This window comes from Colias croceus, chromosome 4, assembly GCF_905220415.1.
Source record: "Colias croceus chromosome 4, ilColCroc2.1".
Taxonomy (NCBI): Eukaryota; Metazoa; Arthropoda; class Insecta; order Lepidoptera; family Pieridae; genus Colias; species Colias croceus.
In genome coordinates, this window is record NC_059540.1 from 10318569 (window position 1) to 10345368 (window position 26800).

The 26800-nt window shown below is 32.7% G+C and overlaps 1 protein-coding gene across 1 annotated transcript; it reads left to right on the forward strand.

Moving 5' to 3' along the window:
* Window positions 1-24637: 24637 nt before the first annotated feature.
* Window positions 24638-25675, forward strand: LOC123691014 (zinc finger BED domain-containing protein 5-like). The gene has a single exon (XM_045635189.1). It carries the CDS (start codon window positions 24638-24640, stop codon window positions 25673-25675), a length of 1038 nt encoding a protein of 345 aa, XP_045491145.1.
* Window positions 25676-26800: the final 1125 nt, after the last annotated feature.

The following is a 26800-nucleotide window of genomic DNA, read 5'->3' on the forward strand; positions in this document are numbered from 1 at the left end:
GTTCCCTACTCGAACAAAACCATAGTGGATCTATTCATTCCTATTAAAATTTATAAAGAATGTTTTACGTTCCTCTTTCTATTTCATTCTGGAATACTTATAATGGACAATCTAGTTTCTGCCATGGATACCTATTTTTATTTCTCCATACAATTTTATTAGAACTTATTTAAAATAAGCAAGTTATTTAGAATTAGTGCGATTTATTTATAGAAAATCTAAACTCGTTTGTAAGTTATATAGTAACGCCATTTTGCTGGTTACTTTAATTTAGAAAGAGCAAATACTATTCAAATTAAAAACTGCAACGCAAAACATCCAAAAATACATTTCAAAAACAATTTTGATCATTGAATATCTCACGCAGTAAAAAATACACATTTTTATATCTTTGGTATAATCAACAAAAACACAAAAGCTAACTCAATAAAGCCACCATTTCCCATCAAAACCATAAATAAACCACGTGCGTACAAATTACAAACATATTTTATGAACGCAGCCAAAAATACCTAAAACTAAAGCTCATAAATTGTAACCTTCCCGGTTCACGACTTTCACGCAGTATAAAAAACATAAACAGGTTGGAATTGCGCCTTTAAATAAAGCCAACTTGACCGAATATCAAAATTTTATATCCCACTGAAGTAAGATATTACTTTCCCTTGTAATTCCACTTTATAGCGTCTAGTTAGTATTCTATTGCGCGTAAAAATCGCTGTGTTCGCATAGCATTGAAATAAATATGAATTTTTGGTTTCTCCAATTAATCAAGAAAAGGAAACAGAAATTCGTGGCTACGTACAAACGAACGGTCCTTAGTTTATTATTGTTTCGTATTCGCGAAAAAAATGATCCAGAAAATATTATTTTAATAAATGTGACTTTGCTTACATTTTCACATATTTCACATTTTCTCTCTAGTTAATCTTGAAGTAAATAAAGCTTTCCTGTACATATTAAGAAACGTAAACTTTTATGTTTTTATGAGATGAAAAATTATTCAGCCGCTCTCAGTGATTATCGGGAGGATAAAAAGTTATCACAAAAATATTGACAAGTGAGTAAAACTTTTATAAAAAATACCAATCACTTTCTACCAGTTTATTTTAGTATGACATATTTAATTGTACTTTCATTAAGGGCCGATTTTTCAATCCTTGGTTAAAATTTATCCGTCTAATAAAGTATTACAAGAACATTTTAAAATGTCACCTGTAATTTGTAAACTGTCAAATACGGACAATTAGATTACATTTTTGAAATGGTAGTTTAATATGTTATTCGATGAATAAGTTTTAACTAAGGATTGAAAAATCAGCCCTAAATTGTCTCAGTTTTTTCTATCGACTGACAAATGTCTGCCTATTTCATTTATTATGTCTACAGCAAACTTCTAAAAATACACTTCATTAATCTCCAAAAATACGACCTCAATATATTTCTTATAACTTGATTTCTTTCACGATGATTAAGCAGCATACAAATTATTATCAATCTTTGTGTTAATGTTCTTTTTGTTCTATATTGTAAAGGTTACACAAAATATAGACTTGTTACTTAATCATAGATATCGCTCTCGGTATATTGTAAATCAAATAATAATAATGTAGAGAAAATACCAAGAGACATTTTATTTACAAGCAGGTACTACAAATATATGAACGCTTACCATAATGGTTAAATTAATAACGAAAATAACTTTAATATCAACATAAAATTAGAAAGAAATCTTAACGAAACACACTAATTATTACAGACAATGTAAGATCTTAAAACAAAAACATTAATAACAATTCATTTTTTACTTAAATAAGACCACTAGTTTATAATATGGTCATAGACATTACAACCAGTTCATGCCATAAAACCCTTATAGCTATAAAAAACCTAAATCACATTACATACAGACAGACAATACTTCTTCATCACAATACGTAATGTATCAATATAAAAGAATACCGAGACACAGAACATCACTCACTTAACCCTGAGTGTAACTGCTATCAATCAAATGGCAAAAGGCGGATGTCGAATCCTTGTCTTATTGATTACTTACGGTCGAAACTTCACATGGCAGAAACAATGTGATTCTGAAAATGGTCATGTGTTCAATTCCCTTTAAAAATGAATAAATAAAGGAGGATCTTATTTTAAGTGTGTTTATAACAAGAAAAAAAAGCATCTTATTTTTCTTGTCTTTATAGATTCATTTGACAAGCTCTGTAGCGTTATTGACTAGTTGAATTGTTTGAGATAGTTGTTAAATTGGTGAAATTTTTTTGTTGTTCAAACTCCCCCGGAACTGCTTGTCCGATGTTTATGTTTTATGAATATTGATCTGGTGGGTTACCATGTCTTACAGCCGTATTATTTACAGTATTAGCTTATGGCTCTGTCATTTTTCCTCACTGGAAGTAATACTGCTTCATGACATCATAGTTGGTTACCAATTCCGAAAACACTTAAACGTAAATAACGTTTATACGCCTAAATGATAAGTCCTGATACAAAAAAGAGCGTGTGTGCCAAGCATACGTTTCAGAAGAGAAACTTCTTTGGCGAGATTAAAAGATACCATAATCGTCGTCTTTCTCCATGACGTGACGGTATTCCATGACGCGACCTTGAAATTTCTAAAATAAGTTTGACTTCAAAATTTTCCTCAGCTAACTTACTAGCCAAAATTACAAATACCTGATGGATCCAAAACTCTATTTCCTGTGAAATATAATATTGAAGACTCCGTTGGACTAGACACAGGAGGCTGGTCGATTCTTTACAAGCGAATAGATGGACCGTAAAGAAAATCGATCAGTGAAACAGATGTGAAATACATCTGCCTCACACGGTTATGGACATGGGTATATTATTATGGGGGACGAATGCTAGTTACTTTTGTTCTTAAATGAATATAATATAATATGTATAACATAAACTATCGGTATTTGATAAAGTCTACATGACAATTTCTCCCTTTTAGCATTAATCTCATTCTGGTATTCTGGTTCATCATTACTGGTACCAATAATCTATAACAATAATAAAATAAGAGTGTTTGTTTTTAGTATAGAAATAACCGATTTTTTTTAATGCATAATAATTATGGATTTATGCACTTTACATATATAACTAAATAGTAATTTTTACAATTTCTCTTGACAGGACTTTCACTGACAGATATCTGTTGTTATAAAGAGTGGCTATTTTTTATTTCGAAACATTAGGATTAAAAGCACTTAAAAGTAAAAGCTCGTAATAAAAACAATGTTCCAATTTTTTGATGAATCGATACACTATTGACACATATATAAATTTCCGTTTTATTTTGTCACAAAATAAGAACCAAACCTTCAATTTTCACTTTGAAGACGAATAAATTCTACTCATAAAATGCTTAGATAAATGTACTTGACAATATAAATATTAACTCATAATAATATAACAAAAAGCCGTTAGAATTTAATATAATTTGAAATCCGGCTTAATCCCACGAATATGAAAATTATCATGAAAATCTTTCCAGAATATTCTACACCCACAACTATTATTCTGTTTACGGTTTATGAACGTTAAAGGTAAACGCACACTTATCCATATCGAACGCGCCAATCGGAATGAATTTTAAAATTATTTACATAGAGCGGTCGATTTTTTCGATGACCCAGATGTGTGTGCCAGGCTTCCTTGGACCTTGACTTTGACTCCTTCGGCGCATTCGGCTCGGATAAGAGTACCTATGATAAACTAAATCTTACGCTAATAACTTTTTTACTTATTCTTTCGCTGCGAATATGTGCGCAATATTTCCTTGACTTCGACTCGTTCGACGCGCCTGCTCGGATAAGTGTGCGTTCACCTTAAGGGTTGGATGTTCCCTTGGATGTTCCTCATTACCAGGCATGTCACCTGTCATGGCCCTTTTTAAAAAACAATGCAAAAAAACCTTAGCACGTTCCTCTATGCTTTATGATGTCCTAACGAGATTCTAATGTTTTTTTAAGCGTAATACGGGAAGTAACGCAACATTAGGACGTGATAATTATTCTTGAATAATAACATTTTGGGTAATCTTTTATACAATTTATACAATATATTATTATTATTTGCACTAAAAGCAAAAACTATAATCAGAAGTTACTAAAAATATACAATATGCATTATAATTTATATTTATTTGTCAATTGCCAAGTTTTTATATTATTAACCCGTCAATTCCCAGTGTCACCTGTAGGTGACAGTAGTTTAATATTTTTTTTCTACCACATGACAATTTATTTTTGAATTCTACCATGTTTGTAGCAAAGCTTATTAGTTGAACTATTCATGTTTTTTTTCTGGCAAAGCTAACTATATGATATTTATCAAATTTGTTTAGTTGTTTCGAGCGTACTTGAAGAAGTCAGAGTTTGTGTGATTCCTTGAAGTGTAAAGTGATATAAAAATGTCCCGACAGTAAGTGTTGTTTTTTTTCTTATTACATATAGTAAATGAAAGTATTATCTATAATATAAATATATTTTATGATAAAAATAACTAATAGCATCTTCACTACAGCACTGAAAATATGCCGTGTCACCTGGAGGTGACACTGGGCATTATAATAACTTTATTATTCCGAATTCATTGTAAGTAATAACAAGACTGTTGCTTATATTTTGTCTTATTGCTATGTGGTGAATGGTGATATTGTTTTAGGGGTTGTTTACGTATTACAGGTTGAAGTTAGATGAGATTACCTAGGAGTTGCACGCCAGAGAAGACCCAGGCAATATTATTTTATTTCCTCCTGATGATGGTGTGGTGACTGACGAAGATAGTGGAGACGAAAATGACGCTAGTATTTTTCATTTTTCTATTCGCATGCTTTGAGCATAATTAGAATGTCAAAATAACCCTTCCGTCTTTGGAGAAAATTGTGTATATGACGAAGAAGAAGTCGAAATACCGAAGAAAAAAGACCTTACAAAACTTCTGATAAAATTATTGCCGTCATGTGGCATCGTCTCCATTGTGTCCAACTAACACGGATTGGATCCTATCATAAAAGTAGAACGCATTGGATTTGTGGATAAAAAACGTGTTTTGGCATAGAAGCATCTGGCCAAAATGCATGGCTGATCAAAGGGCTGATGGAAACTAACTGGACCTACTAAGATTTCCAGCGAAATGTGGCAACCGTAATTCTGCCTATATATTCTCAGTACAAATGAGAGTGCCCACAGAAGTGAGGAGAGCTGGAACTGCGGACGACCATTCGGCAGTTGATTGCTCACAATGTAGATGCAGGTACGGTACCAACGCACTAGAAAAATGTGCGCCAAGTGCAATATCGGTGTACATCTAAAGTGATGGTACATGTTCCACAATAAATAAGTAATGTATTTTTTTCTACTTGTTCATAAATAAATATTATTATAATAATTTATTTTTATTCCCAACAAAAAAAAAAGAAAAACCTCGTTAGCCCTTTAGAGTCCTAAGTTAAAACAATGCCCAGTGTCACCTGTAGGTGACACCCTCATAAAAAAAAATTGGGGGGTAGTATTTTTTTTTGTTCTTTGTTTTTGTCTTCGCCAGATGTATTTAAACTATTTCAGTAAAAGAGAAATACAAAATTGCTATTAACTTAGACATGGGAATTGAAGAGTTAATAACGAATTATAAAATATAATTCGCTATAACATTTAACATACAGAACAAAAAAATCATTTATCGTAAATATTTACTGAAAGAGAAACGAAAGGTTTATATTATTCAGACAATCGCCCGATTAGCATCTTAATTAAATGCAAAATCGGATACTGTCACTCCAACTGTATAATCTGTAGTATACTAAAATAATTGGTTTTATTATCGCCATTTATTCATCTGATAATCTTATTGTTTTATGTACGCAACTACGTCAAATTTATTTTTAACTAATATTTAAAAAGCAACAGAATTTCTTTATTTTCAACTGGACGTTTAATTCTTATGGCATTCAAATGCTTTATGCTATAAAAATGATTTTTAAAGAATAGAAAAAATTCAATCATTAAACGGGATTCGAACACGTCTTTCTGCTTTACCGTGGCAACGCCTAGCCTCTTATCAATTGGACGTTCTTTATTTTTTTATTGATAAAGAAATTTTAAACATTGTGAATATCTGCATCATCACCTCATAATATAAAATAAAGACAAAGTTGCTTTCTCTGTCCATATGTATGCTTAAATCTTTAAAACTACACAACAGATTCTGATGCAGTTTTTTTAATGAATAGAGTGGTTCAAGAGGAAGGTTTTAGTATATAATTTGTTAGCTTTTGGACCAAGTGGGCGATACCGCGGGCTGAAAGCTTGTTTTCCTATATGAGAGAGACGAAAAAATAATGTTATAGAGCGAAAGAATTTATCAACTCTAGCCTCATGCAGACACGTTCGTTTTTATCTGCGTAATAAAGAATGACAGTAAACAAGAGGGTTTGACTAAAGTCTAACGAGAAAGAACGTTTCTCATTTAATAAAATTTACTTTTTATTTTCATCCCTTGACCCACATGTAACCTTAAACCTTCTTGAGTGCTTCAAGTTAAATATTCTATCAATTTAAAATAACGGAACACATAACATAAAGTAGAATACAAAAACAAATTAAGCGTTCGATCTGCAATAACAACAAGTGATAACTGCGTTAAAAACAACCGACTTCAAACTTGCACTTGCAACATTTACAAATACAGACAAAAATGCTCATAAAATAAAAACTACTGGGCCTATCCGAATGAAATTTTTATGGGACCAATTCGACACCATCCCGCGTCGAACAAAAAAGAATCACGTAAATCGGTTCAGAAACCTCGGAGTAATCGGTGTACATACATAAAAAAACATACCGGCCGAATTGATAACCTCCGGCCTATGTAACCTTGATAACGACCGGCCAGTCGAGTAGACTAGTCGTGAATTCTCTCTTTTTCGATGGAGGAATTCCACCTTCCTTCCTCCACACCTTCAAGCCACACCTCCGCCCGTCGGAGTGGGGAGCGTGAGGTTTTTCGTTACGGAATTTCTCGATTCGGTCCCCGCGCTCAAGGCCCGCGATAGAAGCTATGCAATAGCTTAAAAAAAACATATCATTTTAAATTATAGAGATACTGATGACATGGGCGTAGCCACGGTGGGGCAGGGTGGGGCGCTTGCCACACTCTAGCTTTGACCTGGAAGGTAGGTAGATACCTAACCAAATCTATTAAAAATCGAAGTACCTACTAACTACTAAGCTTAATATCCGTAAGAAATTTCACACTCGATTCTCGAAATACGACAGGCGACACAGAAAATGCGACCTTTACAATTAGTATTATTTACCTCTAAATTGACTGACTAACAACTAACAAGTGTCATACGCCCAGCGACCAAACGGCTGAAGATTTTTGGATCTATTTCGTGGTGTGGTAGGTGAACAATAAGGTGTTTTGAATAAGAATAATTCGAATAACGAATTACACACGAAAAAAGAAAATAGCTGAGGCTTCTATGTTACATGAACTGTAAGAAAAATGAGTATAGTACCCCAATTAGTTACCCCACTTACTTTTCCAATTTCACTTTTGTTGTGTTACACGTTCTACAACTCACTGATACTTTTTACTTTACACTTTTTTTTCTAGTGCCTACACTAGAAAAAATGCATTCGCGAATGCCTTCGCAAATGCCTTCGCAAATGCCTTCGCGAGTGCCTTCGCGAATGCCTACGCGAATGCCATCGCGAATGCCTTCACAAATGCCTTCGCGAATGCCTACGCGAATGCCTACGCGAATGCCATCGCGAATGCCTTCACAAATGCCTTCGCAAATGCCGGCGGTACGGCCGCCTTGAGCCCATGGCTAGCTACGCCCATGACTGATGATGATTGATGAGTATAACTTTATAAATAAATTTATATTATTGTTATAAACACGCTTTAGAAATTACAGACTTCTTACAACGTCCATCTAAACTAAAAGCAATTAAAATTGTAGTTAAACGATTCTTAAATATTCCTAGAATTTAAGTTCAAGAGAACAATTCATAAATCGACCACCCTTCAACAAATTACTCAATTCTGTTGCCGGATTAAAACATGGATCTCGAATTTCTTACTTACTAATTACTACGCTTTGCCTCTTCAATTCAATTTACCGCTTTTGATAGCGTCCCCAATTACGTCTATACTCTGTTCAATTCAAATTCAATTTTGGAATATCCTAACGGTTAAATTGAACAACAAACGTTCAAAAATTCGAAAGAAATAAAGCTGGCTGGTGAAAAAGATAATTAATTTTATTTTTTCATGAGCGTTTTCCGCTAAGTATACTCGTGTGGAGGTTGGATATGCGGATGGTAACAGAAATGTGTTTTAAATTTAATTCTGTCGTGGTAAAAATAAATTAATTTGAAAAGCCGTCGTGCATGTGGTAACAATGTAAATTGATGATTAATTAATACATTTATTTCAAGTAAAACATAGGAATACAATAGTAATCGAAATCATATTTTGATAGGCAAAGGAAAAATGCATACAGCCAAGATTAATGTCAAACTGCTTTTCAAATTAAAAAGAATAACTCCCATTTCCAGGCTTACACATGGCTACTATGAAAAAATGTAAATCCACAAAAGGAATGTATCGACAATTCGAAATAACAACGTCACTGGTAGTTTTCAGTTGACGTAGGCCTGACAAATGGCAGCCATTTGGTATCGCGAGCCATTGCATTTTGAATGCAGTTTTAGCAGAGATTAAACTCGATTTATGCGAATCTTTTTCAAAACACAAGTTTTAATTTTAACTTGTAGCCCAATTCAATGAAACTGTTTGTTTTGAAAAGGTTTTTACGATATGCAGGCAAAAGTCTGGATAGAAAAAAAAAAATTCTATGACTTGTTTACGTAAAGCAATGTGAATCGATATTTTGTTGCTATTTATACCTGGGTTATTTTTCTTGTTCCAAGGTTTTGACTTACTGCGCAATGCGCATACATAATAATATGTAAGCAATGATCAATATGATCATCTAAAGCCATAAATATATTAAAATAACCCTTCACCCAATAAAGGTAAAGCTTATTGAATAACATACGCACCTAAACGTAATAACTTTTAACTCTTTCACCCTAATAAACAAGTCCAGAAATCGATTGAAAACCGACTGAAACGACTTGTACATAGTAGCATCACAATAGATCGGACGGTATTCATTCTTTGACGAGCCCTTAGCTATTAGGCGGATTCACACAGAGCGAGCAGCCTCGCGAAGCATTTGCTACGAAGCAGCTACGCAGTTGCTACGAAGTGTAGACACTCTTTGATTGAAGGAAAATGACAGTACACGCGTTTTCCTCGACCGAGCTGTTACGCGCCGCAATAGCTTCGCGAGGCTGCTTATTGTATGTGTTAATGTGGTGTTTTTTTTATTAAAAAGGGCCGAGAAAAGCACGTATGCTATCATTTTACTTCAAACCATGTCCACGCTACGTAGCTGCTTCGTAGCAACTTCTTCGCGTGGCTGCTCGCTCTGTATGGACCCGCTAATTGAGGTTTTATAAAGTAAGCCACCGCCTTAACAAACATCGGGAATTTTTATATTTCACAGGAAAATTTCCCTAAGATACTTCAGCGTATACACGTTTTCTAATGGACTAAGGCTGTCATCGCAATTTTTACTATAATAACACACTTTATATCAACGATATTATAATACTGCGAAGATGCTTTTATGAATATTGCAGAACCGACTACGTGGTGATATGTTATCGCACCTAGGAGATACTTGCACATGTGTTTAATAAAATAAAGTGACTTTGAAAGGATCGTACCGCATTTTGAATTTAAAAACACCGCAAAATGGCCGGAGTCGCATGTGGAAGATAAAAAGGTGTCAGATGGAATATAAAATTGAAACAACATTTTATATTATTAGTTTCTATGTACAGCTGGTAAAGTTTACAAATTGTGAAAAAACGTTGTATCTATGAAATGTAATTTAATAATAGCAACAGATATTTCGCATATTTAATAATAGATCTCATATCAATATTAGGTTATAGCTGTAATTAACAGATATTATCATATTCCAAAGGGAAAATTCAACAAACCAAAAATCATAAAATCCATTCAAATTAAAATCTCTTCGGGAGTGCTGCTATAACTGAAACTAACACAAGTAGGTATATTATTTAATAGAAGTAACAAAAATAATGTTATGACATATTCATAACATCATACCACCAAACTGATATCCAGTTTGGTGCTATATATACATATTAAATACGTCTATCTTAACCAATTGCTTCAAAACTAACATGATCCCGTTAACACACGTAATTTATCGTAAAAACAAAAGAAACACTTGACTGGGATCCTACATGATTACGTTAGCCAAAATGGCCGAACCCACGATCGAACACAGAAGGATATAAGTAACAAACTAATTTCCTCTTGCCTTGAACACTACTTCTATATAGACTTGTTACGAAAAATGTTGTGTGAAAACATTGTTGTATATTGTACTTTTACATGATTGTGTTTTATTGTTGTTATTATGTAGAGGAAATTATGATAAGTCTGATGATGGATAAATTCGTTTTTATCTGAATCATAATATATTTAAGCACGTATTTACACGGGGATATTCCTTTTATTTGGTTTTAATCCAAACTATGGAACTCCGCTACAAGTATGACATTATTTTCAGTTTGTAATTTATTATATAAACTACATTTTAATTTAAAAAATAAATTGCGTACTGTAATCCTTTTTTGATTGCGCTTTTAAAGAGATGTCATTACATACTTTGAGCAAAATATAATTTATAATCATAATAATTTATTTACTAGAAGAGTAGACATACGGCTGGTTTCTGAATTGAGTAGATCTCAAACCATACTTAAATATTTTCTTGTATCTGATAGATACAAGTTTTCTCAAACCATAATCAAATCAATTCTTAATGTAGGAACCGGTTAAATTAAAAATAATTCGTCCCAACTATACAGGTAAGTATCTGTAGTTTGCGTTACAGAATAACAACATGCAATTTTGGACCCACATAAACAGATCACTGTTAGTTTTTAGCCCGTACACAGTTAACAACATCAAAGCGCTGCTAGTGGCTATGTTTTAGACAAACGTGTGCCTAGAGGTTTAAATATGAGACACAAATGCACCACGTAACCACAATATACAGACACAACCAGTAGGGTAACTTCATTCAACACGTTCGAAATGGCTTACGCACACAAGCAAGCGTGTTTACGAGGATCGAAAAGGTATTATGACAATTGACAGATATAAGAATACCCTTACGATTCTCGTAAACACGCTTGCTTGTTTGCGTGAGCTATTTCGAACGTGTTGTATGAAGTTTACCTACTGGTAGTATCTGTATATTCAATATTGTGACGTAACTTTCCGCTGTTTTATGCAACTGTAAAATGAAAGCTAACCGAATTTAACCGTGACATACGAGATACGTACCTCTTATTGCAACCATATGAACAATTTGAAGTCCTCTCCATTTGGAAATTCGAAATTTGAAATATACTTTTTAATTTTCAGCAAAAAGGTTTTACTGCATGCAAAGAGTTTTTATATTGTGTATGGTGAAATGTTACAGCTTGTTTTAAAAATATTGGGTTGAAAGTTGCTGTAGTAAGAAAAATAAGAAATATGTTCTTCGTCATTGCATATTTTAAAGGTCACATCTCGACCTTCATTAACATGCTGCACTGAAGTTTATTATGATAATTTTTTACATTTTTCTTATCTTAACAGAGAAAATTTATGGTGGAATATTATTATGGTGATTCTTAACTTGGATAATTAAATTTTGTAGGTATTTTATAGCTTTGTAACGTTTATCTACACTATCCTAGATTGATTTTTTTTGTATTTGTGTAATCAAAACATCAGGCTTTTTAAGTTGATTTTTCTCCTCGAGACAAAGAAGGAAACAAAAATAAATAAATTATTGTAAAAATACGAAAGTTTTAAGATAAAATAAGTCTTTAAAGAGAAATACAATGTGACAGTAGCGATCGGGTGCGCCCAATAAATCTATTGTCAACTGCAGCACAACCAAACTTGTATAGAAAATACGAAAAATAGAAATGTCCGTCCCGGGACATGCTTATATTCAAGCTTTCTGTACTCGGTATTTTACAAAATATGTAGAGTATTATAAAAATGTTATACCTATGTCTTATAGAGCGCACGGTGGTTGATATTCGAGATTCTCGTAAAACATTTCATTTTTGTAAAAAATCTACCCATGTTCATGTCGACGATACATTTTTTGACTGACCGTTAAATCTTACGAAAAATCATTAGTATAAAAAATTAAAATTTAAAATTGCTTTCTATACCTTGTTTGAAGATCTCTTAGGAAATTCACCTTTCAGATTTTTTCGATATACCGCTGAATAGTTTTAGATTGCGATCCGCGTTCCTGAATTAACTACCTACGTACAGTTTTTAGGAACCAAGCGTATTTTAAGGCTATAATCGCCACATCTTATCTTATAATATATAAAAATGAATCGCAAAATGTGTTGGTAAGCGCATAACTCGAGAACGGCTGAACCGATTTCGATAATTCTTTTTTTATAATATTCCTTGAAGTACGAGGATGGATCTTATGTAGAGAAAACGTAAACATGTACCACGGGCGAAGCCGGGGCGGACCGCTAGTCTTCAATAAATATATCAAACAATCTTATGGAATTAATAAAAATAAATAATAAAGCATTCATAAATTGTTTTCACCAAAACGCTTTCAAAGAGCTGGCTTAAAAATACGAATCATACATACATCATACATCTTATTAACCATTGTATTTCCGATCCAATATTTTACCTATGGCATTTGACATGATACAGTCATTTGAATGATCACTCATATTTTTTCGTTTCACAATAAAATACAGTCAGCAGCAACGAAAAAGTTGCAAATCTAACTTAATTTATATAACTTTAAATTAACATTTTTTTTCAGTTAACGCTAAAATATTGTGAAATTAAAAACTATACATATGTACTTTTTACGATTAATATTTTGTATACTTTGAGTAGACTAAAGTTAATTAAAAATAGAAGTCTCAAATAGTATGATAAAATAGAATAACATATAGGTATATTATATATAATTCAATTTTAAAACTGTAGGTATTATACCTACAGTATTATAAGTATTATGAAAATAGATGTATTTCAACAATGATTTCCTACCTAATGTATGAAATCCTATGAAAAAAATATAAATATGAAATGAATATGTAACCTACTAGTAGACCTATGTAAATATTAAATTATTTACAAAGTTTAATAGCGCTCGTTGCTGTCCATACACGAGACAAAAGATTGTTTTATTTCCCAAATCGAGATCAAATACAGGATATCACCGTACAAAGAAATGTTCAAAGAACATTAAACTGAATATTTCTCAAAAAATACTCGAGCATTGTCGTTGATAAGCCTCTACTAAAATTTATGTAACCTTATTTATCAAGCATTAATGGGTAAAAGTTGAAAGTAGATTTCAATGTTCATCACTTTATTCAAAAGATTTCTTATTCACACTCCTCACTTTCTGTAGTTTATTATCTTTGAATTATGAATATATTTTATGGATGTATAAGATTTTTAAGGCTTTGATGGATGTGAACGAAAGAAAATTCTTTAGGCGCGTTGAGTAAAATTGTTAGGCCAAATCGTCATTTGGTATCTTTGATTCTTGCCAAAGAAGTTTCATTTCGAATACGTGTGCTCGCACAGACGCACTTTTTTTGTTTTAAGAATGCATAACTTATGAACAGATTGACCTTTACAAATTATGTCTTGATTCTAGGAATGTAAAATAGAATCGATATACATAAATGTTAACACCGTTTAATCTGGAGAGAACTATAAAAATAAAATTTTAGTGTTCAAATTCAAACTCAAAAATTTAAAAACTCATAATTCAACTCTTCTTTCAAAGTCTCTTTAAAAATCAAATTACGTCATATTCTTTGATATAGCTATAAAAATGTAATTTAACGAAATTCGTGTACCAGTAACAGAAAACGTAATCAATTCGCTTTCCAGAATTCGTCCTGTCTACGGTATTCCAATAACAATACCAGTTTCCATCTTACGATAGATATTTTGAAACATTTCTCTGAATACCAATTCCAATGAAGCTGACATAAATCACAATAAAAACAGCTTAATTTTTCTATTTATTTTTGAACGGTCTTATTATTTTCATATGTGAATAGTAGGTATTTCTGTCTATATAATAAAAATGAATAGCTAAATAGTTTGGTAAGCGCAAAGCTCAAGAACGGCTGAACCGTTTTCTTCCTTTGTTCATAATATTCCTTGAAGTATGAGGATGGTTCTTATGGAAAGAAAAGGTAGCCAAACACGTATTTTGGGCGTACCGCTAGTATTTAATAAATACATAGAATTCTTAAGAATTATTAATATTTATATTATAATTATTAATAATCATTTTAAAAACAATATTTTGAAGTCGATAGGACATTATTCCAATGAGTTAAACTAACAACAAGCTGCATATAACAATTTGATGTTTTAAATTCATGGTAGTGTTCAAAGATTTATCAGTTAAATCTTGTAGCCGTATCATCGTATATCGTTCAATCAACTGAAGATAATAAAATGAAAGTTCTGAAACTAAAACCCGTCGAATTCAAAGACCACGTTCGCTATAAAAAATATGAAGAAAGAATATATTCTTTTTTTAATTAAAATGCAGAAGATTTTGCAAATTGAATGTTTATAAAGATAAATTTTCTGCATTTTATTCTACTCTATGTAAAAATTACGTAAGAAATATTATCAACCTTAAAAGAGCTATATGTCATTGTAGAAGAATACACCAGTAAATATAATAAAAAATATAACATTTTTATTCGTCTCTACATACGTAAACTCAAACTTAAACATTTATAATTTATTCATTCAATTAGACTTCTTCTAGAAACACTTTTGAATCATCATAGCATAATATTTTTAAGCTATTGCATAGCTTCTATCGCGGGCCTTGAGCGCGGGGACCGAATCCAGAAATTGCGTAACGAAAAACCTCACGCTCCCCACTCCAACAGGCGCGGAGGTGTGGCTTGAAGGCATGCTATGCAATATAGCTTTACCGCGGCAGTCCCCGAGTGCCACACGTATTTTTTTTACATATACCACCGATTCGGAAGCAGTATCTATGGAGAAAGAACGGCAAGAAAGTGCATAGTTATTAGTTGCTCCTTTAAAATCATGTGAATATTACATAAATACATAACTAGCTTTCCGCCCGCAGCTTCGCCCGCGCAGTCAAAGAAAAACCCAAATAGTTCCCGTTCCCGTGGGATTTCCGAAATAAAACCTATCGTATGTCCCGGGGTAAAAAGTAGCCTATGTCCGTTTTCGGTTATTAAAATAATATCTCTATACCAAATTTCATGCAAATTGGTAGTTATGGCGTGATTGAGTAACAGACAGACAGAGTTACTTTCGCATTTATAATATTAAGTATAGATATGTAACAACATAATCTATACATATAATAAATCTGTAGAAGGGTCAATACTGTACATTGAAAATATTGAATAAACAAATAGCAGGGGGTGTTACTGGATCGATACCAAGCCCAAATATGTGATTAAAAAAATTTTTGTCTGTCTGTCTGTCTGTCTGTCTGTATGTTCAGGCATCACGTGAAAACTAACGGTTCGATTTTGATGAAACTTGGCATAATTATACCTTATTATCCTGGGCATAAAATAGGATACTTTTTATCCCGGAAAAATACGTAGAAAGAAAATAAATCTTAATTTTTCTTAATTTTTCCGCGCGGACGGAGTCGCGGGCGGAAGCTAGTATATAATAATACCTATGCCAAAGAACTATTCAAAGCCGTGAAATTTTAATATCTGATTATATCCATTTAATTTTCCTATCTATTGCGTGTAAGCAACAATGTTCTATATTCTGTACGTTACATGAGAACTTGGAAGGTTTAAATACCAATCATACTCATTATCAAAGGAATTTAACCAGTTCATTAATTTGGTAACGTAAACGGTCTTCTTTGTTCATATTTCTAATAGATAATTAATAATAACATCTTACTATTTCGAATTTCTAAATCTTTACTACCTAATATTATAAAGGTGAAGAGTTTGTTTGTTTGAACGCGCTAATCTCAGGAACTACTGGTCCGATTTGAAAAATTATTTCGGTGTTAGATAGTACATTTATCTAGGAAGGTGTGTGTTTGTTACTCTTTCACGCAAGTAGGTACTAATGAGCCGATTACAATGAAATTTAGCACACATATAGAGTGTAACCTGGATTAACATAATATAGGAGAGGATTTATTCTGAAAATTCGACAGGAACGGCAACTATGGTTTTTCTTTAAAACAGCGGGCGAAGCCGCGGGCGGAAACATAGTATTTGTAATAATATTTATCTTGAGCTATACAGATAAACCCATCATTAAATCTCGTAAGCTTACTGTGAATTAAAAGATTTTATAGTTGTATTAAATGTAAGTAAAACTTTTAGCAGTGTATTTCCTTAGAATTCACAATTTATTTGAAAATGTAGTTATTTAAAAATGTATTCTGTAAAATAAAATATGAATTGACGCTTTTCTTAGTAACATTTCTATAGTATTTCTTCTCAGACCACTATTCGTTTTGATCTCAATGTAACTTTCAAACTTGCTTAAAAGTAAATTTAATTATTTTTTACTACAATAGACGGTCTATATTCATAAAAACCGGCCAAGTGCGAGTCGGATTTGCGCACGAATGGTTCCATACTATCCTACTAATATTATAAACTAACTGTGCCGCGCGGTTTCACCCGCGTGGATCCGCTCCTGTTAGTCTTAGCGTGATGATATGAGCCTATAGCCTTCCTCGATAAATGAGCTATCTATAGCTCTAGAATTTTTCAAATCGGACCTGTAGTTTCCGAGATTAGCTCATTCAAACAAACAAACAAAGCTTTTCAGCTTTATAATATTAGTATAAATGCGAAAGTTTGTTAGGATGGATGTGTGTATGTGTATGTTTGTTACTCTTTCACGCAAACCTTCTCAATTTATAAACAGCCTGGAGTCAGATAGACAGACAACAGAGGCTTAGTAATAGCCAATAGGGTCCGGCCGTACGTTTTACCGTTTGGGTACGGAACCCTAAAAATATTTTTAATGCATCTTACGTTTAAAAATTATATTTTGTTTTAAGGTTAATTTATACTTCCAATAAACAAATAGATGTTCTACCACAATTATTTCAAACCATTCTAGATCGATTATGATTCATAAGCACTTTTAAAGCGTAAAATATTCAATCGCTTTCAATATTGCATACCACATTATGTCGATTGAACCTTCAGCAGACTTCTTTCGATTATATGTTTTATTTCATTTTATTGAACGTTTTTATTGAGGTGTGAATGGTGACAAATTAAAAAAAAATTAAGTTACATCATTCAAATTCAAATATATTTATTTGCTCGTATATGGTCATTAAGGGTGTTATACAATTTTTTTTTCGCATATACTGCCGTTTTAATTTTTTTTACAAATTAAAACATTCAATTCATTTTACAGATTTTCGGATGTAACAAAATTTAAAGTTAAATGTATGAAAATGTAGTTTTGAAATTAAACTGCTTTAGGCGGGCTTAGAGTAAAATTTCAAGGTCGCGTCATGACAATACCGTAACATCTAGGAGTATGGCGACGATTTTGGGTATCTTTGAATCTATCCAAAGAAGTTTCACTACTGACGCGTGCTCGGCACACACGCTCTTTTTTATTATATTCTGTTTACATTTAGTTAGATTTTTTTGGCTAAATTCTGTAAAGTTATTATTATTAAAATATTTCGTAGTTCTTATCGCAGCAGTTCGGTCGGTTAACTGTTTTCATAACTTATGTAGCAATTTCTTATACATAGACACAGTCCTCACAAATTGTATCAATGTTCAAGAAAATGTCCTACAGTCCTCATGTGCAGTTGGCCCAATTTCTTTGTAAATCTTGCACCGTCCTCGCTCCTAGCATTTTTACTTGAAAATTATATTATTTGGGTGTTATGTACATTCATACAGTCGTATCATAAACATACTTAGTATATTTATTTTATTTTTACTGTTATTAAGATGTTAGTTTACGTTTAAAAAGTACCGTAGTAAGTATTTAACTAATTCAGGAGCCTATGGATTCATATATAAGCTGTACCTATTTTTTTATGACAATAAAGTTATTTATTTATTATTATTATTACCAATATTTTCTTTAAACAACATGATGTTTTACGAGGCGAGTAGATTTTCCATTAAATACAATATATTACATAATATAATATCTGCATATAATCAAACAATATTACTAAGGGCCGATTTTTCAATGCTTGGATAAAACTTATCCGTCCATTAAAGTATTACACAATAATATTAAAATGTCACGTAAACTGTCAAATAAGGGCAATTAGAATACGTTTTTATAATGGTAGTTTTATACATTATTCGACGAATAAGTTTTATCAAGCATTGAAAAATAGGCCCTAAAAATATTGAACTGTTACAGTAACGAAATAAACCTAAATGATGCTATTTAACATGTTCAATCGGATTGTTAGAAAATAAATTTGCGGTTATCAACAATGAATCGTAATCTATAATAAGTTTCATCATTTAGTAGCAAATTGATTAATACCAAAGTTACAACTAAACTTAACTAAATAATATATGTATAACCTTACATTAAACCAGACAAAAGAAAAACGTGCGCCATTTTGGAATTCCGAACATTTCGTTTCAAAATCGCGCGCGTTTTTTCGCAACCGTCGCCCAAATACGTTAACGCTGTGTTTTTCTGTTGTCAGAGGCCTACACCACCGAAACTAGCGCCACCGAACGTTTTATTATTTTTTTACTCCTTAACCAGATCAAATTTAAAAAATCTAGCTCGGTACTTTGCTAGTATATTACTTGTAGTATTTTTGGTATTACTTTTCACTATTCTAACTGTTCATTATTCTAGAGAACTTTTGATTACCGCCAAAAGTGGCCACTTTTGGCGGTAATCAAAAGTTCTCCTAATTTACCGAATTCAAAATAATGAAAAGTAATACCAAAAATACTACAAGTAATATACTAGCAAAGTACCGAGCTAGATTTTTTAAATTTGATCTGGTTTAGGAGTAAAAAAATAAAATGTTGGGGGGGCGCTAGTTTCGGTGGTGTAGTCGCCTTAAGGAAAATAAAGTTCAGAGGGTTTCTGAGCTGGTTCGTTGGGCTTCATCAGTATTCTTAGCCCGTAATTTACAAGCGGCTCGATGCGGCTGAATCGTCACGGGAATGTTAAAATGTCTGCCGAATATCGACTTTAAGTGAACTCCTGAAATATTGTATTGGACAGATAATTTACTTAGTGAGCCTTTGGTAGACTTTATTGGAATATTGTTTGATTTGGTAAATTATATCGAACTTGCAAAAGTTGGCATTTAATTTCTCATCACATCAAGCTACTAGATTTATAAAGTGACAAAATATTTTGTGATATTATTGAAGGAATAGTTATTCCTTTGCCTTTCTGGTTTAATCTAGAGCTTCATAACAGACTTTGATAAATATTTTTAGCCAAATTAAAAAAATCTATTCTCCTAGGGGAAGCCGGTGACAATAGAAATCTCGTTTGTTTTGTATTTTTATTGATTTCCACCAACAGTATTATTAAATTTATTTCCATTGACATTTATTATTTGATTTAAACCCTATCGTGTTGCGGATAATAATTACTGAAAGGAATTATTTGAATTGTATAAAATAACCACATAAACTAATGTGCCGCGATAATTCATAGCCACAAAACAACTGTACAGGCCACAGCAAAGGTTGAAATCACAGGTTGAAATATACAAGAATGAACTGGCATTCCAACCGCTAAATGTTCTGGTATTTGGTAAATAAACTTTTGAATAGTTTTACATTTATTTTGTATCGGATTTGCGGTTTACTGTAAAGGTATTGGATGTGAAAACATTTATGATAATACAGACTTTTGGCGCGAAATAAAATAAAACCACTTTATATTGTATTTATTTATTTATTTATTTATTTATTTATTAAAAAGGTTCATCACCAGTTGTTACATATGTATCATTCTCGTTAAATAGTAACAATAGGATTTACACATTATTATGCACAACTATTACAGATGAACACTACATTCACAAAAATTAATAATAAATTAGGCGATATCTACATACAATACAAATTAAACAAAAATGAAATGTGTGTGCTCTTAACATTAAAGAATTCTGATTAACTACAGCAGGCAATATTAAAAAAAAGTTATTACATTTAACCTATAAATTACGGACATACTGACAATAATTATAAATTGTATTGTATCAATACTTAATCTACACTAAATTAGTATTAAATATTATAAAGCTGAAGAGTTTGTTTGTTTGTTTGTATGTTTGTTTGTTTGTTTGAACGCGCTAATCTCGGGAACTACTGGCCCGATTTGAAAAATTCTTTCGCTGTTATGTAGCCCATTTATCGAGGAAGGTGTATAGGCTATGTGTCATCTCGCTACGACCAACAGGGGTGGAGCCACGGGGGTGAAACCGCGCGGAGCAGCTAGTTATAAATAAATATAATATATTATTAATTGTACATATTATATCTCATACAGATTAAGCATTCTATTTATTAATTTATACTTGAATCGGAATACAATGCATCAAATCGATTTAAATAGATTCATTTATTGATAGAGCAATTCGCAATCGTCTTACCTAGATCAAACATCGCTCTCTAATCTTCACTGAAAATCCAAACATTTAAGGCTCACTACAAACTATTGGGCATTTTCTATTTTGTGGTGACGTATTCTCTCGTTTTCTCTTGATTTATTTACCAGTACCTTCACTCAGTACCTTTTAGTATACATATGAAATCTTAACAACAAAACTTAATTACGCGGCTTTTTTTTTCATACTTATAGTTAGTTCAGTCATAGGTAGTTACTTCAGTTCTCTTTTACGTATCCCGATTATATATCGATAATTTTGAAAAGAATAAGAAGAAATTCTGTACAATTTTAACGTATGTGACTACTAATTTATACACGTACTTTTCCCATATTGAATTGAAATGTACACATTCATTAAAAAATTTATCATGAACGTCGATTCACTGATAACCTTCAAATTTTCATAAATATTCAATGACAATAAAAATACATCACTGCTATTATTATCAAAGAAATAAAATTCTGTTTAAAAAAATTGTAAATTTTTTAAAGTTAATACCGAAACTTATAGAATTCAGTGGGCCTAAGTGAAAATCAATATAGTTCCATTGCAATAATAATATCCACCGTCATAACGTTGGAACTATTTCATTGTATTCTAAGTAAATCTGTATGAATAAATATTTAGAAGAATATAAAATCAGTGCTGTATTGAAATGCACATAGAAAAAGTAATCTTCCAAGTCATCTATACTATAAATCCTAATATTATAAAGCTGAAGCGTTTGTTTGTTTGTTTGAACGCGCTAATCTCAGGAACTACTAGTCCGATTTGAAAAATTCTTTCGGTGTTAGATACCTAGCCCATTCTTCGAGGAAGGCTATATACCATCACGCTAAAACCAACAGGAGCGTAGCCACGCGGGTAAAAACCGCGGAGCACAGCACAGTAAAGTATATTTAGTAAGAATCTCGACTTAAACATATAATTTATTGTGCGTAGAACAAAATAACAACAAAAACGCGGTACTAGGATATACTAAGCGACTCTTTAAATCACTACATAGTATAAAACAAAGTCGCTTTCTCTGTCCCTATATCTTTAAAACTACGCAACGAATTTTGATTCGGTTTGTTTTAATAGATAGAGTGGTTCTCGAGGAAGGTTTTAGTGTATTATTAATTAGGTTTTATGCAAAGCGGGCGAAGCCGCGGCCGGAAATCTAGTACCAAAATAAAACACGCAGTAAATTGTACATTCCAAAGTTTTTCGTGTGTAAACACTTCAAAAATGCACGCTCAATTCCAGTTAAATCACTCGACAAAAATGTAGTTTGTATTTTTGCTGTTTTTCAGTAAAACTGCTTAAATCCTGTTTTCTTTACAGAAGTACTGATTATAATCACCCTCGCTGAATTAGGCCTGATAAGGCGGGAGTGTCCACTGTCATTTGACAATAACAGCCGAAAAATTCTGCGAACAAAAGCAACAAACAACTTGAAAATTTAACGATTGCCCGTTATATTTTCGCAATTTGTCCTTTTCACCTCTAGAATAGTTTGTAATTCAACACCGGTTGCTTTTTATTACACAATTAGATTATATTAGGTAATATTTTAGATGTAAGCACTGAATTTTGGGTCATAAATCATTGTATGTATTTTATTTACTTCTCATAGTATACTAAAGTACTTTCATCAAGACATAAATTCAAACGGTATTAAAATAGCTTTAGGTTACATCGAAACCATATGCTAATTTTGTAGAGTTTTTATTGATTTGCTCTTCCTTGGCATTGTTACGTTGTCTTATCCCGCTATGAGTGAATAAAAAGGTGAATGAAAACCGATGCATACTTGTTATAAAGGGATCTTATGTGACGGTTATAACAAACGCAGTTGAAGTCAAAATTGGTGAGATACAATTTTAAAACTACGCAAACCATATGCGTAATACAGACAGACGTTGTTAACACGTCTAAATATTACTTGCTACAATCAACACGAATATAGTAGATACTGTAGTGTGTATGTATCGTATGTGTGTGTAATAATCTAGATACTAATAATTATAAAGCTGAAGAGTTTGTTTGTTTGAACGCGCTAATCTCGGTAACTACTGGTCCGATTTGAATAATTCTTTCGGTTTTAGATAGCTCATTTATCGAGGAAGGCTATAGGCTATATATCATCACGCTATGACCAACAGCAGTGGAACCACGGGGGTGAAACCGCGCGGTGCAGCTAGTATATTATAGACCTGTTGTTTTGAATAAAGTGTTCAGTTTAATACAGTATAATACAGCCTACAGTCGGGATCAAGTCCTTTATTGACCACCAACCAATGTATTTTTTTTTTTTTTTTTTTTTTTTTTTTTTAAGTGGGGAAATCTTCGAAAGATACCCACGGCCCCCGGGGAAGGAGCCGTGGGTTATGTCGGATTCTTACCGACTAAAACCCCACTGTGTTCCGTCGAGCCGCGCAGTTAACCGGGGCCGCGGGTACTCTTTTGAAATCGTCCACGACCACGGACCAACCAATGTATGTACCAACCAATGTAACGTATAAATTAATATTTTATCAAGCTTTCCATCAAGGTTTTTCCATCATAGCAATACTAAATTAATTATTTACTACGCCAATTAAATGAAACTATAAATAAAACAGAAATATTTTACTCAAACCACAAAATAGCTTGTTTTTCAGAATTCCCATTATGCAGAAAGTGAGAAACGGCAAAAATTAATAAATATTCGTGCAGATTTATGGCATCTAGCTTGAGAAAAGCAAATTAATAAAGTCTCAAGTTGTCGAGAACGTGAACAAGACAGATTGGTGTTGCGGTATTCATAAACAGTGCAACGTTGGTAAGGAAATCTGAGGAATAGTGAACAAAGGTGTGTGCAATCGTTAGTCTAGTACTATGGACAACATATTATGGCGAAATAAGCTTGTACCTTAGTTTTATCGTACTGAAATGAAATCCATACTAATCCATTCTTCCATACTAATATTATAAATGCGAAAGAAATTCTGTCTGTCTGTCTGTTACTCAATAACGCCTAAACTACTGAACTAATTTGCATGAAATTTGGATGAGTTTGAGGATGGAGATATTTTGTTACCCGAGAAAGGACATAGGCTACTTTTTATTGCGAAATATGGACCACGGGCGAAGCCGGGGCGGACCGCTAGTAGGTAATATATGATAAATACTTTATCAATTTAGACAAAGCATTTTTATCTCAGTACCTATGTATAATTTAAAAAAATCGTGTTAGTTACACCAATTATTGCTCCAAGAAGTGAACGACCTTTTATTTAGTATTTAGGTAAGTAATAGGTATCAGCTTTATCTACGTTAAGTGTTACTGTAATAAGACGCATAAAAATAGGTAATCTCCCTATACTATGATTTGAAGCTGAAAAGGTTTTTTGTTTGATTGTTTCTCTAAGTTTGAAAAAACTTCTACAACATTACACCATCACCAAAAGGACCGGACACCATTACAACGTCAGCTAGTACCCTAATATATAAAATGTGCCCATCACTTTCCCTTACAAAACGTCATTAAAATCGAATTATCTCAAATATTATCCGTAATACACTAGCCATCCCACTGAGGATCCAGAGTGTATTAGTTAGAGCAGTGGTTCTTAACCGGTGGTCCGCGGACCACAGGTGGTCCCTGGAGGCATTCCAAGTGGTCCGCGAAGCCATGACAAGATTAAAAACAGCCCTTATTTTGCATTACAATGTGATGAGTCTACCGATGTTTCGCAATGCTGTCAATTACTTGTATTTATTCGATTTTTGGAGGACAACAAAATGTTTAAAGAAGAGTTATTATTTTCTCAAGAACTTAAAACTACGTCGCAAGGTGCAGATGTTATGAATGCAATAAGCCAATATATGGAGGAACATGGACTTATGTGGGAAAGGCTTGCCGGGTTTTGTACTGACGGTGCTCCTGCTATGCTTGGTTCTCGCTCTGGTCTTGCAGCATTGGTAAAAACCAAAAATCCTTCCGCAATTACGACGCACTGCGTTATTCACCGTCAAGCATTGGCTGCCAAAACGCTCCCGGAATGTTTTACAATAGCTCTGAAAACAGCTATAAAAGTAGTTAACTTCATTAAAAAGAGCGCACTCAATACTCGTCTATTCAAACAGTTGTGTTCTGACATGAACTCTGAACACGAAACTCTGCTTTTCCACACAGAAGTTCGTTGGCTTTCAAAAGGAAACATGCTGTCGAGGTTGTACGAACTAAGAGAGGAAGTACAAGTATTCTTAACTAACAAGGAAAACAAAGAGTTGCTAGATCAGTTCTGTGAGCCCGAATATAAAGTACGTTTTGCTTATTTGGTCGACTTTTTTGCGCAAATAAATAAATTGAACCTTCAAATGCAAGGGTCCGGAAATTTGAAGTTGCAAGGCATGAGCAACATATTTGCATATGAAGATAAAATCAGGGCGTTTATTGCTAAAATCGAGCTATGGATCAATAAGATCGAAAGAAAAAACTTTTCTGCATTTGATACGCTCAACCAAATTATTGACGGACAAGGTGCAGATATTAAAGAAGAAATTCAGAAGAACGTGATGCTCCATTTGACTAATTTAAAAAGTGAATTCAATCGCTATTTTCCTGACTGCGAGGACAAAAGTATTCAGAAATTGATCCGGAATCCTTTCATTGTCAACGTTTCTGAAGTTTCTGATGAAATTCAAGAAGAAGTGATTGAAATGCAACACAACACGAACTTAAAAGATACATTCGAATCAGGAATAAATCTTGAAGATTATTGGAGCCAAAAAGCAATTTTTTTCCAAAGCTTCGAGACATTGCTATACGTTACCTAACATTATTTTCATCGACGTATCTATGCGAGCAGGGGTTTTCGACGCTTCTGATTATTAAAAACAAGCATCGAAATCGGTTGGATGCCACTGCCGATATGCGTTTAGCTTTGAGTAGTACTGAACCGAGAATTCCGAAGTTAGTAAAGAGTATGCAGGCACAAAAATCACATTAAATTAAAATCTGTAACTTTTATATTTTTGCCAAATAATAAATAAATGAGTGCTAATTATAAAATTGTGCTTGTTTTCTTTATCAAACAACCCTTAATTTAGGTCATTTTAGTTAGGTCATAGGTAAACCAACTGGGTGGTCCCCGGCCATAGAAACATTTGGTAAAATGGTCCCTCATGACTAAAAGGTTAAGAACCACTGAGTTAGAGAGACTTCGAATCAAATTTAATTATTGGTAGTTAACATACCCTAATACAATTATCCTTTGGAAACTTAAGTCTCTTAACGGCCGCGGCCCTTTGAGACCTATCCGATCTCGTTTGGTTAATCAGTGAAACTATTACCTTCTTACTTGAGCTGTTTTGTATAAATAAACTAAATATTGGGAAGATAAATATAGTGAAGGCATAGGGCGTGAATTAAAAGATAAGTCTTCATTTCAAATCTGTTTTTGATGATCATGCTTTTAAGTTTCTTTTTGTCTATACTTAATATTATAAAGAGGAAAGGTTTGTAATTATGTATGTATGTAGGTATGTATGGTTTTCACGCATAAACTACTGGACCGATTTTGATGAAATTTGGCACAGACAATCTTTAGACCCTGAGAAAGAACAAACTTTACTTACTTACTTATTATTATATTAGTAACGTTACTATACTTTATTATTCTTACAAACAAATAATGTACTTAATACACAACGCCAAATGTACCTACAAATATTTTTGAAAGCACAATATTATAACAATGAAAAAGAAATAAAATCGTAAGTTGACGAGATATTCATATGGTATGAAAGTTGTGAACAACATTAAGCAAATCTGTCCCAAAGGAGAAGTCAGCTCTGCCGATATCAAAGTTAAGAGTAGTCTATACAAGTCCTATTATATTATATTTCATATGCAAAATTAAAAAGGAATATCTTAGAAAATGATATTTTTTTGGAATATAA

Coding starts and splice junctions, on each gene's coding strand:
- LOC123691014 (XM_045635189.1), top strand. CDS start 24,638: ATGTTTAAAGAAGAGTTATTATTTTCTCAAGAACTTAAAACTACGTCG.